The sequence below is a fragment of the Patella vulgata genome, chromosome 2 (genome assembly GCF_932274485.2).
Source record: "Patella vulgata chromosome 2, xgPatVulg1.2, whole genome shotgun sequence".
NCBI classification, from domain to species: domain Eukaryota; kingdom Metazoa; phylum Mollusca; class Gastropoda; family Patellidae; genus Patella; species Patella vulgata.
In genome coordinates, this window is record NC_065880.2 from 30,988,449 (window position 1) to 31,005,760 (window position 17,312).

General features: G+C 36.8%; 1 protein-coding gene across 2 annotated transcripts in view; it reads left to right on the forward strand.

Annotated features, from left to right (window-relative positions):
* The window catches only part of LOC126811076 (vesicular acetylcholine transporter), a 97,955-nt gene that overhangs the window by 36,102 nt on the left and 44,541 nt on the right, over window positions 1-17,312 (forward strand). The window contains exon 2 of one of the 2 annotated variants that reach the window (XM_050536548.2): window positions 18-4,528. The exons of the other annotated variant lie outside the window; for it this stretch is intronic. Coding sequence (XP_050392505.2) covers window positions 297-1,952 — 1,656 coding nt within the window. The 5' untranslated portion in view covers window positions 18-296 and the 3' untranslated portion in view covers window positions 1,953-4,528. Of the gene's footprint in view, window positions 1-17; window positions 4,529-17,312 lie in introns of those variants that run through there. 2 annotated transcript variants of the gene reach the window in all.

The window sequence follows — 17,312 nt, forward strand, 5'->3', positions numbered from 1 at the left end:
GGTTTCCTCTACTTCAGACTTTTGGTACACTGATGCGCATGCCCTTGGTGAATGGAGACTCTACAAGGCAGCTACAAAAGTTAGGATTTACCAGTAAGTAACGAAGACTTACCGAACAACGAATGAAGGGAACCACACAGATTGTTAGAGGGGATTGGACAGCGGATTTAATTCATCGGCCAACATAGAGAGGTAGTGTAATATTGGTGGATGATTTCTAGTGTCAGCTTATTTTTTGGAAGTGAAAATTCGAATATTTCAAAATAGGGGAAACGGTGGAATTAAAACCTCTCAAAATGGGATTAGTGCCTCAACGAGTTTCAGAAAAGACGTCGCTTTATTTTCAAAAATTTCAACAGCGTGTGAACGATCCGACACATCAACGACGACTGGTGCTTGTGACAGTGTGTATAGCCCTATTATTGGATAATATGTTATATATGGTGATAGTTCCTATTATTCCAAATTATTTAAGAGATTTAAATGGAGTAACCTACGGTAATTGGTCAAATTTAACACAATATTATGCTCAGTTTACTACCCCTCGTCCACCTAACGGAACTAATGGATCGGACCACAGCTTTTTTGATCTTAGTGAATGGAAGAAAAAATTGCCGCCCCCGCCCATAACATACGGCACCGAAGGTGGTGCTATTGGGGTGTTATTTGCGTCAAAGGCTATCATGCAATTAATGGTGAATCCATTCACTGGTGCGTTAATCGACAGGATTGGATACGACTACCCAATGATGATCGGTTTGATTATTATGTTCTTCTCCACTTCTGTGTTCGCTTTTGGTGAAAGTTATTTGGTATTATTCTTTGCCCGAAGTTTACAAGGCGTTGGATCTGCGTTTGCGGATACATCTGGCTTGGCTATGATAGCTGATCGGTACACCGAGGAAACTGAACGTTCAAAAGCTCTGGGTATTGCTTTAGCTTTCATTTCGTTTGGTTGCCTTTTCGCACCACCGTTTGGAGGAATACTGTACCAATTCGCCGGAAAAGTGGTTCCATTCTTAGTATTAGCCTGTTTATGTCTGGTTGACGGTATTCTGTTGTTAACGGTGATGAAACCAGTAAGAAAAGAAAGGGCAGCTATTCCTAACGAAGAGAGACCTAAAGGTACCCCTATCCACCGGCTGTTACTTGATCCATTTATCGCTATTGTAGCAGGTGCTCTCGCAATGTCTAATGTTGCTCTAGCTTTCCTCGAACCCACTATATCTCTATGGATGAAGGATACTATGGGAGCTGATGATTGGGCTATCGGATTTGTATGGCTGCCTGCGTTCATTCCACATGTCGTCGGAGTCTACTTGACGGTGAAATTAGCTCGGACGTGGCCAAACAGAACGTGGATGATGGCTGCAGGAGGTTTGGCAATGGAGGGATGTTTCTGTTTAATCCTTCCTTTCAGCCACTCATACGGAGTCGTTATTGTTCCTATCATGGGAATATGTTTTGGAATAGCTCTTGTGGACACCGCTCTGCTTCCAACACTTGGTTACTTGGTAGATGTACGTTACGTCTCAGTCTATGGAAGCGTTTACGCTATCGCTGATATTGCTTACTCTGTAGCGTACGCTTTCGGACCAATCGTTGCTGGATCGGTTGTGCATGCTATTGGGTTCCTCTGGTTGAATATACTTATATTTATAACTAATGTCGGATATGCACCGTTGCTGTTTTTCTTAAGACGAATCTACGAGTACAAACCATTTGAGAATGAATGCGACGTCCTGGTCGACGACCCGCCATCCAAGCATTATATGACGTACGTCCAAAATGGCGGCGTAGATGGCAAACCATCCCCTCTAGAACCTGGACATATAAATCATTTAAAAATAGGAAAACAGAAATCATACGATAGTGAAGAATTAGACTGTTATCCACCCAATGATTCTGGTTTTATATTTGATAAAGATACATCAGGTTTTTATCAACGTTAATCTACAAACGATCTCATTAGAATATCCAATATAATTATATCTCCAGTATTTACCTTAAACTCAACGGGACCTACCACTTACTTTTCAGATTCGATTTTGGTGTTTTTTGAAGTTTATTGTCTTTTTCTTACAAATGACTTTCCGTTGTATTTGGAAAACGTGTGCCGTTCTTATTGCTGTCATATTTTAAAAGAGATTAAAACGGAAATGGAGCTAGTTTAAGTGACACTATTTCAAAGTTTGAATTATTAGATTACAAGTTGTAAATGGTATTTACCCCCCCCCCCCATCCCCTCCTCCAAAACAGTGATGTGTAAACTTAAATTAATTAAATATGCTATCTTGGATATGTCTAGTGAATGTGAACTGTGGTTGTAGAAACTGAAATGTTTAGCTGAGGAACTTACATCAAAGTTCAATTTATATAATATTTTATCTGCATAGCGAGTGGTGTGTGATTAATTAGCTGAAGATTAATAAATTTTGCTCTGATGTATTTATTTATTTATGTATTTTATGACTATGTATATATATTCTTTGTGGAAACTTATTTAATTCTGCAGGGCTGCAATAATCGTTTTAGTTAGTTAGTTATGTTAATGTTCAGCGCGATAATATTTATTCAATTTGCTTGTACTAATCAGTCTCATTATTGTTATAATTATTAAAATAAATGTTTGAAATGAAAGGAATAAATATATTATATATGATGTAGAATGGGATGTAAACTATAAGTTATACCTGTTAAACTTGTTAATGTCTTAATCTGCTGTATTGTAACAAATGCGTGTGATACGCATGTGATGTATCACAGACTGTTAGGTTCCAGGGTTCAAGACTCTAAATGACCCGCGAAAGACATTTAAAGTATTGATTAACTCTCTCCTCTAGGGCATTATGAAATATTGAAATGTTACATTTTTTTACCATAATGTCTCAGAAAAATTATCATGAGAATACCTGGGTAGACTATTTAATATAGCATATAAAATGGTACAAAATTTCAAATTTCTGCTGCCCACCACAATAAAGCTCTAACTGGAGTTTTACTGTAAACCATCCAAATAATGCCCGTAAGAGGTTAAGAGGGAAATGTTTTATTCCCTAGAAAAACGACCCACATGAAATATCATGCCATGTGATACTAATGTCTACATAAACCAAATAGTCGGAAGGTTGCATGGACCTAATGGAAGAGTATGCCCTCTTTGCGTGTTACGTTTAAAATATATAAAAACATTGTTGTTGTTAAAGTATAAGTCAAAAGTGTTACTGTTATCCGTTATTAAAACGTTGTTGTTGTTAAAATATAAGTCAAAAGTGTTACGGTTATCCGTTAGAGTTTTTAAATATACGATTTTTACATCGGTTGTTGTGATTTCAATAATTCGGGCAGGATTCGGTTTAAAATTGCTGATTTACCTAGATAAAGTTTGCTTTTTAGCATGTAATATTTGCCTGGGTTAATCAACAGCAGGGTAGAAAACAATTGTCCCTGTTATAAAGTCAAGTGATAATTTGTAAAAATATTGTATCCAGAATACACTTTGTACATATGTTCTGGGGTTATGTAGGGTGTTAGATAATTACTATAAAATTGTTGTGGTTTTTTTCTTATACTATTAACGCGCTATTTTTGTCTGAATTATTAGCGATGACACTTAGGCCTAACCAATTTAATTGTTAGTTCTTCGGGGCCCTGTTCAATAAATAATTATTGCGTGCGACCTGTTGTTAAAATTTTAAAACTTAAATATTTGGAACTAAAGGCTTTTGAGAAGAGCAAATTTCGTTTTTAAATTATTTTTTTCCTAAAAACATTGGATCTCGATTTTTTGATAGACGTTCCCGAAGATCATAAATTCATATTGGCATGGCCTTAGTATTATTTTCTCAATCAGTTGCCAATTTTTAGAAGGCTGGAAAATATTATTTACTATATGAATACATGACGTTGTGTTTGTGGATAAATGGCGATGTGAATGTTTGAATGTCAAAGTGTGTCAGAGGATGAATGAAATTAGTGAAACAAAAAAATAAGGTGATGCTTACACCAAACTTGTAAATAAATACGGCTCGATATAAAGTGTCACCGGAAGTTCATCTTTCTTTAGTAATGAATCGTAATACAGTTATGGATCTAAAGATGAAAGTAAACTTACCATGACTAACATGTATAGACATATACATACACAGTATTATTTTTAAAACTTTGTGCACGTTTTAAATGTTCGCGGATCACCTGGACATTGTTTCCAGTAAACTGACCCATGGAAGATATATCGTCTGAAATATATCTATTCCATCCTGTCTATTAAATATATTGATCAATTTCAAAATTTATACACTAAATACAGGATGATGCGTTCTAAGTTGTTTGGGAAGAAATTGAAAGATGTATTTCCGGTAGAACACGTTATAAGGCCGCCATCGGAATATATCCTTCATCATATCGATATAAATATATAATATTATATATATATACTAGAGTTCTTCTTAATGATTATTGATTTTATTGTTAAATATGACTTGTAGAAAGAGAAGAATAATAAAATGAAGTTACGATTTCAAAATGTTTTCACATATCATTATTTTTCTTTACAAGATGTAAGAGAAATGAAATGAAATGGGGTTTAAAGTGCTATTTGTCTGCACCACTGGGCTAAAGTAGACGGGTGTAAGTCATACAGTATGTTATGGGAGAAATGTTGCCCGGGATGTGGCGCTATAGGCTATGCTTCTTATGATGAATTCTCATTGTCAATGGACACTTTACGTGCACCTTTTAGTCGTCTTCCCATCCTAACGACTAGACACTGTCCTTGCTAGGCCCTAAGGGGAATCTCTTCCAACACCAGGTTGGTAAGCCATCGCCTTTCGCAGTGAGCCACTGCGGCTTCCAAGATGTAAGCATACAGAGAAATGTACGTAAAGGCCGAAGACGGACATGGCAAACCATGACAAATGAGCAATCCAGGATCTGGGAAGACAGTATCGCTACCGCCGTGAACAGGGATAAACCGAGACATACCGTAGAGAAGCTTTGACAGGCCGTGGTTGAACCGTAGTGGTACCGGGGGTGTATTGTGGCTTACTGTGGTAAACCGTGGTAATAAAAGCTGTAGTACCGGCATCTGTCGTGGCTACACTGCTTTCTCACCAAAATGGCTCCGATTCGCTCCGATCTGTGAACCGGGGAAGAATGGGGAGGTCCTGGGTAAACCATAGCTAATACCGGATTGTATGACCTACGCTTAAAGGAGATTGCTACCTCAGTTGAATTTGTGTACTTGAAATACACATCTACAACAATATATGGAAACCGACATTGGTGGATATTGGACCCTTGCAGTACAATTCAACGTGTGTTCTCGATCAGTGAACACCGAAACAAAGCAAACTGCCCATTTCTAACTCAAACGTGTGTAACAACAATACACACTAGACTACCATACGTTACGTCTTAAAATGGTCTATGTTTCAACTAAGTAACAGTCATTCTATTCTATACCCAATTCAAGAGATTCCAATGATCATTGCAAACGCGTGGAAACCGTTGTTTAATATTTATGGATTAGATACAGAATATTACATGCTACAGATACAATACAGAATGTTACATCATACAGTTACAATAATATAGTTGTTGTAATTTTATACATAATAACGCTCCGTGTTACTCTGTTGTTGTGGTTGTCCACAGATTGCTTTTGCGAAATCCAAGTTCAAGTCCACACTTGCTTCATGTAGTAGCGGGTGTCGATATGAATATTAGAACACCTGATACCAATTTTCGTTGATCAGTCCATATTTTATTGTTCTTTAGAAAATGAACTTTAGATGGATCTAATATAAATATATCAGTACAAACTTCCGTCATTCTTGACGTTATTAGGAAAGATGGATGTGTTTACTGTCTCAAGAAGCAGGTGAGGTTGACGTTCATCTAACGGAACTGTCCGGAAACTGTTCATCTTGTTGACCATCAGATATCATTACCGGTCGCTTGCAACTTCGATCAAAGAGCACCTGTAATCATGTCACGTGACCTGCCAATTAACGTTAAGATAGTGTTATTATGGTATGTAATTACTAGACGAGCCCATATTGATTCCCTTCGCCAGCAATTTTCTCATTAATTTTGAAAAGAAAATGCTTGATGAATGAATGAGGTGAGAATGACGACAATCGATCATGGGTCTTGTGTTTAGAAATGATAAACTTTCTATTATGACTTAACCGTCAGTGTGGAGTGTAAACACAACGAACGAAAGTCTTAATGGCAACCAAATTCAATTTAATCACCGTGGAACAGACAGCAGCATTTTATTCCTAATAATTTTTTCAACCAGTCTTATGAATACCGTTTGTAGGTTCTGATTGTCGTAAATTACATGACGTCACATCTGTCAGTTTGATTGTGTTTCTGTGTCGTTATATCCTTTCTCGTGTTTTTTAATATCAGACGATTATCTTAATTACTTGATTAACTTAATTTAAATTTTATAACACTTAAATGAAGAAATATTACCTTCCGCACTTATTGACACCAATATGTTTCTGGCACACGCCGATATTAAGACTATATGACAGCCGGTGTCAATGGATTGAAGGAACTGATTCATCGAACAACCTGACAAACCCTTTATTAACTAAAAATAAGAATAGGTTTTTGAAGTGGGTTTTGATTATATGAACCTGTATATTAACCGACTTGTTTATATTCTCCGTGAAATAGTAAGCCTACATGAAAATTTCGTGGAATAATATTGACGTGTTTATTGTTGTATTTGGGTTAGATATATACAGACATATACGTAAACTAAATGGGTTCAATTTATAATGCAATCACATTTTTTACCACACAATCATTGAACTATTATGACATTCTTTACACAGATAACTATTATATTACTTTGAGAATAGATTTCTATCCTGCATGTCCGCCATTTTGAAAGATTTGTGTACTCTTTTGTTATTCGATTCTAACCAGGTTCATGCACACAGAGACTAAATAAGCATTTTCAATTTCATTACATATGAAAACTGAAGCGGAATAAATACTATTAGAAATTCTCAAAGTATACTTAGTTTTTTCGACTAAAATCGTCGAAATGGAAAGACAGCATTAGTTCTGTTTGATATAAAGGAGTTCATGTTCATGGACATTTAATTATTAGCCACATCCCATCAAAATGCTTATAAAAAAAACTAACCCCACTCCCATTGTGTGCGCACATGTATTGCAAAATAATAATGCTTAGCTGATTGCAAAATGACTTATTTTCCTATCCCTATGCAAAATGAATATTTCTTTATCCCCGAGCAAAGTGTTCGTGACAAACTTTCTTTCAAAACGGAAATCGATTTTTTGGAGAAGCAAATGTTAACAATTGTATTTAATAAAACAAAAACTGAATTAGCTGTGGCAATTGGTTGAATCTATTAAAGACAAAATTAAAGCGTATAGAAACTATACATATCAATAATTCGCACCGAGAATTCAAACGCTTGCATTCGTAAATCTAATGTTTGTAAATTTATAGCCGTGAGACGTTAATTTAAAACATAAAAAAACAGATTGCTTGATGTGAATTTGTTATATTGTTCACTTTCAGTCGTGGCTGTTTGATAAAATTGGCGCGTTGTGTTACAAGTCACTCGTTTAACGGGCAATTTTGTCCAATCAGTGAACGTAATTGCTTTTACCCCGCAACGCGGATGGTGTTTAAGGTTATTTTAAAGCATGGCTGCTCCTTCATTGCGTTATAGGTTTGAATGAATTCTACTCACGATATGGCAGCCAGTGGAAAATATTCCCTCTTCTGCTAGATTTACCAATTTCTTTTCAGCTAGGCCAACAAATTCTTGCAGACATTTTGAACAAAAAATGTTATAAAACTAAAACTGACAAAGTTGAATACTGGAGCTAATTCTAAGATCTGTGGTTGCAGTCGTAATTTAGGATCACAGATCAAACAATCACGATCTTCTTTTATGGGAAAAAAACTTTCAAACATTGTATCTATTCTAAAAAGGAATACGTCGTGAGTAATCTATATATATATATATATTGAGCAGCGGTGACTCAGTGAGTAAGGCACCCACTCAGTAAGCAGGGGGTTGGGGTTCGATCCCGGAGTTGACCAAAAACATTCGCCGGGATTATCTAATGCCGTTTTTATTAATTCAATTGTGCAGGATGGGGAATCAGGCAAGGAACTGGGTCCATTTGTTTGGGTGGGACGAAAAGGCGAGTTACCCGTGTACACACACCTTGGCCAGCACGTAAAAGAACGCTTGACAGTTCCCCATAACACACTGTTTGGCGTAAGTATTGTTGGTGCTGAAAAGTAGAGCTAATTTTAAGTTAGACCGACAATTCGTCCACCAATGCTAAGACCACGGAGTTAAGTCCACATGTTAAATACGCGCTGATCATGACCAGGGCTAATAAGAGACTATTAATATTAGACAGGTCGTGCAGTGCGTGGGGGTGTCAATCAAATATGCACAAAACCAGACCCAACTTGTCCCCGGTAATATTTACAAATACGACATCTATATTCCTTGATATAATGTTTATAATACTTCCGTCGTTTTCTCCAGGTCCATATTAGCGTAAAATTCATGTTTTATCTCAACGCCTAAGACCGACGCACGATGCGCTTTTCCCAGTCACATTCCCGGAATCCACAAAATTATTAAATTGCTTTGGTCGCCTGTTTCATTGTGAATATAGAAATCGTCGTACTGGCTAAATCCGGGATATTTCGATTTGACATTTTTTTTATTTGATTTTAAAAAGGGTTATGTTATGCAAGATCTTTTGTGAGTCAAAAGTAACCGTATAATATATACATAATGATTAAAAAGTAATAGTGTTGTGAATAACAGATTCACAGCTCCTGTTAAAACATCCTAATGAATTTATATTAATGGGTTTGAACTCAGTAAACAGATGCATTAAAACTTAATTTTATTATGTAACGGGATGCGCAAACGGTTGCCTTTATTTACATTCCAATTAAAAGCTATTAGAAACAGATATTAGGATTTTGGATAAAACATTAGTTCTAGTCGAACATATAAGTAAAGAAACTTTTGGAATATCTTAAATGCACACTTTATAAATGTTCACAAGTACATATGAGTTAGTATTGTACGCTGGTGTTGTTAAATACACTATCATAGTATTTTCACACCTGATTATGCTTCATTGCATTCTTCTATTCTGGAATCATTAATGAAGATCCAACTTAAGTTTAAAGAATGTTAACAAAACCATAAGGATAAAAGAAGTTTGTAGGGGCGCGACCAGGAATTTGAGCGGAAGGGGGTTTCCCGCGAATTTTATTAAATACTCTTCAAAAAAAGTAGGGGATATTGAAATGCAAACACCTATTCAGGTTGTGATATGATAAATAGTCCTTGACACTTGACATGCTTTGAGAGTATGTTCACAGATGAAGAACTTATCGCCCCAACAGAACCACTGAGCCGCACTTGCGACACGCAATAGCGCCATACACGTGGGAGTGGTTCATTGTCAAATTTGACTCTTCAAGAAAGAGTTGACGAAAACTGCCGCGTGCTGATTTATCCTATCCATGTTTGCTTTCCTATCGGTTCTTGCATAAGATTTACTGTTTAGCGTATCTTTGCTTTAGTGTATTACTTTTAATTTGCAATGGGACGTCTTCAACATGATGAACGTCTACGTACTATTGGCATGCTCCAGATTGGTTCTACACAGCGAGCAGTAGCCAACATGCTTAATGTGCCACACTCTGTGATCAGCAGACTGTGGAACCGGTACCAACAAACACACAATGCTGATGATAGACCTCGTTCAGGTCGTCCTGAAGGCACTACACTAGCCAAGGATCGATACATTCGTACACAGGTCCTGCGAAACCGAGGACTAACGCCCAACCAGCTTTCTGTAAACTTATACCAAGTTATAGGAATTCGAGTTACACCCCAAACGATTAGAAATCGGCTACATGCAGCCCATTTGCATACGCGGCGACCGTGTGCTGTGCCTCCATTAACTCGCCAGCACATGGCAAACAGGCATCAATGGTGTAGGCAGCGTAGAAATTGGGGTTATCGTGGATGGGCGCGTGTAATGTTTTCAGATGACTCCAGATTTACTCTGGATTTCACCGATAGGCGTGCTCGCGTTTGGAGGCGTGTAAATGAGCGTCATGCCAACGTTAACGTCAGACAGCATGACAGATTCGGGCGTGGGTCTGTTATGATGTGGGCAGGAATCACCATGACAGGCAGAACGGACTTGCATATTGTACAAGGAAGGGTTCACTGGTGTGTACTACTGTGACCACATCCTGGCACCGTTAGTTCTGCCATTTGCTCAACGCGCGTTTCATCTTTCAAGATAAGAATGCTCGTGTCGTGAATGACTACCTCCAGCGTCACCATACTGTCCATATGCCTTGGCCAGCCATGAGTCCTGACCTTTCACCTATAGAGCATGTCTAGAACATGATCGGGAGACGTGTTCGTCAACGTCAACCGACAACACTGCAAGAATTGGCCGTGGCACTGCAAGAGGAGTGGGTCAGATTGCCCCAAATCGTGATTGGGCGGTTGATTATGACAATGGCACGACGAATTGCTGAATGTCTGAGGATTGGTGGAGCAATTACTCATTATTAAGACAAAAATCAAAAACGTCCATTTTCACTTTTGACAGTGTATCTCTTTGCGAGTGAAATGGGGCCGTCTGGTAAGCTGCCCATATGAACTGTTTATGTTTATGTGTGGGCAATTAGCCTGTTATTAACATACACTGGTTACCTCTAATAAAAACTATATATCAAAAATTCTGAGACATTATGTCTGCTCCGTTTGGTAATAGGATTAGACTGGGTGAGGCCAAGGCGATGGTAATATTTCGCACGTTTCTTGGATCGAACTTATATGCTCTGCGCGAGCAGGGGAGGTCCGGACCGCCAGACCTTCTCTCTGGGCACGCTTCTGGTTTGATGCTTTGGGTTATGTAACTCTGAATCGGGAAAATGTTGAAATCTCCATTTTCCTGCATATCTCCGTGTTTAATGTGGAGATCACTTAATACCTCCAACTGAAACTAAATCAGGCCATGTACAAGCTGGGAATCGAAAGCGAGCAAGCTGACTCAATGACAGACCTTATGATCTAAATCGCACACATTAGACCATCCAAGTGACGTATATATGGTCTTAGGGTGAGTTTTAAATAACTTTAGAGCAAACTGACTAGTCAAAAAAGAATACATTAAGTACGATAAACCATTTTGGCCACATGAACCCTGCAAATGAAAACTTGTCATTAATTCACACGTGCTCCGAGCTCACCGTGTGTTGTGGGAAAGCCCACGAGAACAAATATGTCAGTTATAATATGTGATATTATTGGAACTATTTTTGTATCACTAGCGTCACCATCTACAATACAAAAGGAATAATATTGCATTTTTTTTAAAATCATGACATTATTCCAATCCTTAGCGTCTGCTATAAAGAAGAGATAAATTCACGCTCACCGGTCGTTTCTTTTTAACTTAATAATGTATGAGATCTTTTGTAAAATTGACGTTGAAATTTGTTTTGCCTGCGTAGGTTTGGGGGCTCCCTGATGTGTAGTTCTACAAGAAAACTGTCTTCTTTCACTGAAGAATTGACCCGTAAATTAAGCAAATGACACCGGACACACCAAGAAGCAGGAATTATAATCATAGACAGAAATGATAAACTGAGAATCGATAGAATTCAATTTGTTTCTGCTGGTCTTTTATGGTCCAGAATTCTGGTTGTATCAATAGTTAAAGTGATATATGTCTACTCCATATAAAGACAGGGGACGCTACTAGCTGTCTATTTGATCTATAGAGAGAGGGCGCTACGAACTATATTCTCTTCTGTTAAGTGGTACAGCGCTCAACTAGAGAACTTTCATATATCACTATAGACATTTCCTTTCATACCGAATATCGATCAATATTTTGAGCTTCAAGATGTTTAAATTTTCTGCGACTAGTTTCTAGAAACATTCCCTATCTAGGAATCTAATGAAAGGTCTATACAATATATGTAATTCTTTATCAGTTTTATACTTCGATTGACATCTTTCTTTGTATAACACACGTATAAATACTGCTTCTTTGCCATTTAAATATAATACTCATAGTTTGTAAGCTTCTGAAAACGGTTTTAACTATAATTTAAGAAAAGAGATATTCACAGGCCACTGACTAATCGATGAGTTAATCCTTAATCTGCCTTTAAATACGAATGTAAGACTCAACGTCTTTACTGTCTTCTGTACATATATATAAATATAAATATCTAATAATTCTTTAATCTTCTTTTCACTAATCACATTGTAAAATATTGCACCGTGTATACATAACATGTTATTGTCTCCGATGTCACCGCGGTGGAAGCGGACGTAAAATACAATTAACTCACACACTCAACGTCTTCACAATACAGTATTTTATTCTTACATGATTTTATTCTCCTATTCTTAAACCTTATAAGCCATATAGAATTAGATTTCACAAATTAAAAACACTTAAAGCTGATGGTAGGATACAAAAACCAAGAGAAGATCCAAAAGGTGTTGTATACAAGGTAAATTGTGAGTGTAGTTGGGCGTATACTGGCGAAACATCCCGACGATTTCAGTGAGAACAAAAGAGCATCACACGGCAGTTAGGAAACAAGAACATAGCAAGTCAGCAATAGCAGAGCACATCTACCAAAACCCAAAGCATAAAATCAAATGGGAGAATACAGAAATACTAGCCAGAAATTTATCAACATGGTAAAATAGAATTCTACGAGAAGAGCTAGAAATTCAAAAACATAAGCCAAAATTAAACAGAGACTCGGGACAGTGTCTCCCTTATTAATGTGTGTGTGTTTATTTTTAATCAGTATATGGTTTCCTTCCCCTACTTTTCGATTTCTTGCCTGCGCTGTTACCCCCCCCCCCCCCTCATCTGCTAATTAGTGTTTAATTTGTTATCTATATATTGCTATCTCTCATCTCGTTAATCTCTTACAATTATTAGTTTGATCTGCTAAATTCACCCCGTTTCTAATTGTTATCAATACATTGCAGTCTTTCATCTTGTTAATCATTTGTAATTGTTTATCCATATTATTACTTCTCCCATCTTGTTATCTATATTTTGCACCACATTATATGCTTGATATCGATATCTGTATGTGTATCGAAACGTAGCATGTTAATTAATTCAGAAGTAGTATATCAATATAAGTGTTTTTAACATTATTTCTTGTATATGTAATTTCTCTTGCATTATGTATCTTAAATGTTTATAAGTTTTGATTGGTTTAATTATTGATTTATTTAAGCAAAGGCTACTAATACATATTGGACAGTCATAGTTCTATTTTTATTTCACGTGTAAATATTCGTTAACCTTTTTTTACTATATGTTATCATTGCTTACTAACCATGGCAGCACATGGTTCATAAAATATAATTCGTTAGTCAAAGTTCAGTTTGAGCTGAAAATTGTTGGCTGCACTTTAATATGCGCGCTAAATCATATTTATTTTTCATAATATGAGCGTAAATTGCATATGTACGTAAGCTTTAAGAGCTAAATCAAACAAGCAAATAATTAACTAATTTACGCCTAAATGGCAAATCGTCAGCTACGCCGCCTATCAGGAACAGTGTCGCCTCCTACAATTACACACCTAACGTGCAATTTACAAATAGTGCCTCTGCACAGCCAAGTGAGTTAGCACCCCCTCCCCCCCCCCCATCCTTTTATAACTCATAGTTCATGTGTAAATCTATTGACTTAAAATTGTACATTGTATTGATTTTGTATTTTATTATGCTTTGACACAATACAATATTGGAACTTAAACTCTCTCTTCTATTTTAATTTAAGGACACACGCGTATGCCACGAACATGCCCCTTTAAAGTAACACCACATCCCCGTCCATAGTCATAGTGACACCACATCGCCGTCAATAATCATAGTGTCACTTCAACTTCACTTCCATCAGTCCATAATCATAGTGCCACTACAATTTCATATCTACTTCGCCCATAGTTAAAGAACGGAATGAAATCGGATTTAATGTCGTCTCGTAAACGTACACTTTGGTCATTTTGAGACAAGTATATGGTAATATTTAGTTATGTAGGCCACTCCTGACAAATCCAGTCACATTTCCTACAACTAAAATATCAAATAGAAATAATCCCTACTCTTTCTGAAAGGCTATATTTTATTTGTGATTTTTTCTGAAGTTCTGGTAATAATTTTTGTTAGGATTTTGCAAAAAATAAATTCTTGTTGTGATACTGATTCCATAATGTTAGTATATGCATATTAAGCAGTCCTTGTAGTACAGATTTATAAATGGCCTCCAGAACTAGCCACATACAGTTAACATGTAAGACCATGATCAGATTAACGCCATTTTCATTCAAAAGATATCTTCCATTCAAATATTTATCAATCAAAAGTTCTGATTTTCCTGTGATTTACATGTAGGAGGCATGGATGGGTGATTTTATAGATTACTACACTTAGAACCAATTATGCGTAAAATAATAAACAGCTTAGGTATAGAAAACTAGCAGGATTTCTTCTAATGCCAGATAATTGTTAACACTTCATTTGAGACAACACCTATTGTTGTACTGAAGAACATCGATAAGTACGTTAAATACATCGTTAAGTCCGTTAAATACTTGTAAAGTTGTAGTGAAACATGAATCAATCAGATTAAAATATTTGATGATATCCATTTGATTGCTGAAATGGATATCAGCATCTGAAATAAGTTTTATTTTCAGAATATTGTGGAATTTCGCTAAATCTATGGTGGCTGAAAGTGTCCATAAAGATCGCCGTGTTTCTAGATACTCGAGAGTCGCCTTTTTCGTCGTGCTGACTTAACGGCGATTCTTACGTGACTTAACATGACAATCTAAATGTACGCTTTTAGCCACCATATAAATCTTTAGGGATATATTTGTTCAAATCTGTACAAAGATTTAAATTTATTAACGGAGTGGAGGTGGGGGAATACCATTGATTGGCCAAAGAATATATATCATTGATATGTATCGTTTACGATATAGATGTTTCAATATCGGTTTAATTTAGATGTGCATTTAAAAAAGAGTGCTAACGTCATGACACCTAAAAGGACAAATAATTAAATTCAGACTTATTGCATGGTGACTGAAAAGGAACGTAATATTACAACTTACAAGCCACATTTGTTAGATGTATCGTGTGTTTTAGAAATAGTAAGAATACCCTACCACGTGTACTACACCCGTCGTGGCTTTCAGCCAACTAGAGCAGCTTTCAGCCAACTAGAGCAATGATTTAGACTTGGATTTTAATCTAGGTAGGTGGAATCCTCGGAGCAAAATGCCACCGACAGAGTCGCCATTCCAGTACAACAGAACTAATGGATCTATGTAAAGTGGTATCGTGTATTATCGTAAACATATCCTGCTTCGTACACCACACCATTCACTACGCATAGCCTTATACTCATCTAGAGCGAATGTTTGGACTTGTATCCCAGAAGTAGAAGCTACTAGGTAGACATAGAAGATAACATCGGGGTCAACGCCCACATGCCAGAGTATTCTTTTTTTAAATTTTATTGTTGAATCCTGATAATGGTGGCGTCTGGCCCGATACCTGTTGCTGTCGTTACACCATGGTAATCCAAGGTGTGGTACATAGTTAACATATTGGATATCAATAAAGACTAGTTTAAAGACGGGAGATAAACAATACACGTTGATTGTTGACGATGTCACCTCACTGATCAATACAACAATCAATCAACCATAGATCAATAATCACTTATTAACTATTAAAATCAATAGCAAACAGGTGCGTCTTGTATTCAAGCAGTTAGAAAATAAATAAATGATTAGATACCGTTTTTTGGTAAAGTACCAAGTTTGTTTAGGAATAAATTTGCAATTTACATTCATGACATAATTATCCACATGAAACTCTGCATGCATTTATACTTATTCTCAAATTACCCTTTATATTCTATATTTTTTTGACGCAAGTTGATGGGTGCCGTGCACGATACACGTAGGCTTACTCTTTCCGGAACATCTGATACCACTTGTCACTGCTCTTATCTGTGAAAAATGTCATGTGGCAGTTTCATATAGCTGGAGGTTCATCTGTCCACAGATCATCAATTATGTCCCTATTGACTTTAATGTTAATGAACGCTTTCTACCACAGATGGAGCAATATGAAAAACTTGAGATGCACAAACTGGAAATGGCACACAACTAAACATGCATCTGTCTGCTCTACATTTCAACCTTACCAATCTCTTAACTCTCGAATCCCTCCGCCTCAAACTCATGAATATTCACCGACACCTGGCAGAAAGAGAGAGAAAGACTATAAATAAATTCGGTCCTTACATCGTGGGTGACGAAGTAGGAATAATTGTGTCCATCTTGATTCTCAGTTTATTATTATGCTTCATGAATTATGGCTGTGTGACTAAGGCACTGGTTCACTAACTGAAATGAAATGGGGTTTAGCGTCTTACTTTTTTCTGCACTGTACCATACGCCATGCAGTGTGCTATGACTGGAATTCAGCCCGTACAGCAGCACCACGGTCTACTCTTATTTCGAATGCCAACTGTAAGGGACTCTTTAAAGTTCAAAACCTTTTAAATTTACTTTTCTGTTATTCGATTAAGCTATTAAGTTTGCGTTTTTCATGTGTTTTTCAACTAAAAAAAGCTTACAACGACTGTAAACGTATCTATTCCTTTATGTGTTTGTATCACGACCTCTGATTGGATAATGTCATTGTTCACGTGTCTGCGGTATAGGGCGATAGCGTACCTAAAAGTTCGGGAACATCAGACTAATCTAGCAATGGTTAGATGTTGTAAATCTCGCAATCGTTGTCCCAGAAACATGTTCCTTGTCAGGCCCTCCACGGGTCACTAAACAGGAAGCTCCGAGTACGATCCTGGTGTTGGACGAGGTCCCGTGGTCGGGATCGATCCATTTAGGCATGTGTCAAGTAATAGGGTTATACTTTTATAGCCCTATAGTGCAAATTTAACATTCCATGTTTTACAGTGTGACATACTATTTTATTATTCGTGATCATAGAACGATATTGTCATATTAATAATTGTTCGTATTGTATGTAACCTTGACAATATATGACATGCAACTTAAACATTTGTCAAACGACTTATCACTTACCCTTAATATAATGAAATGTGTGATGCTAAAGAAAAGTTTAAAAATGTGTAACAACTTAATTGGGCGGTGT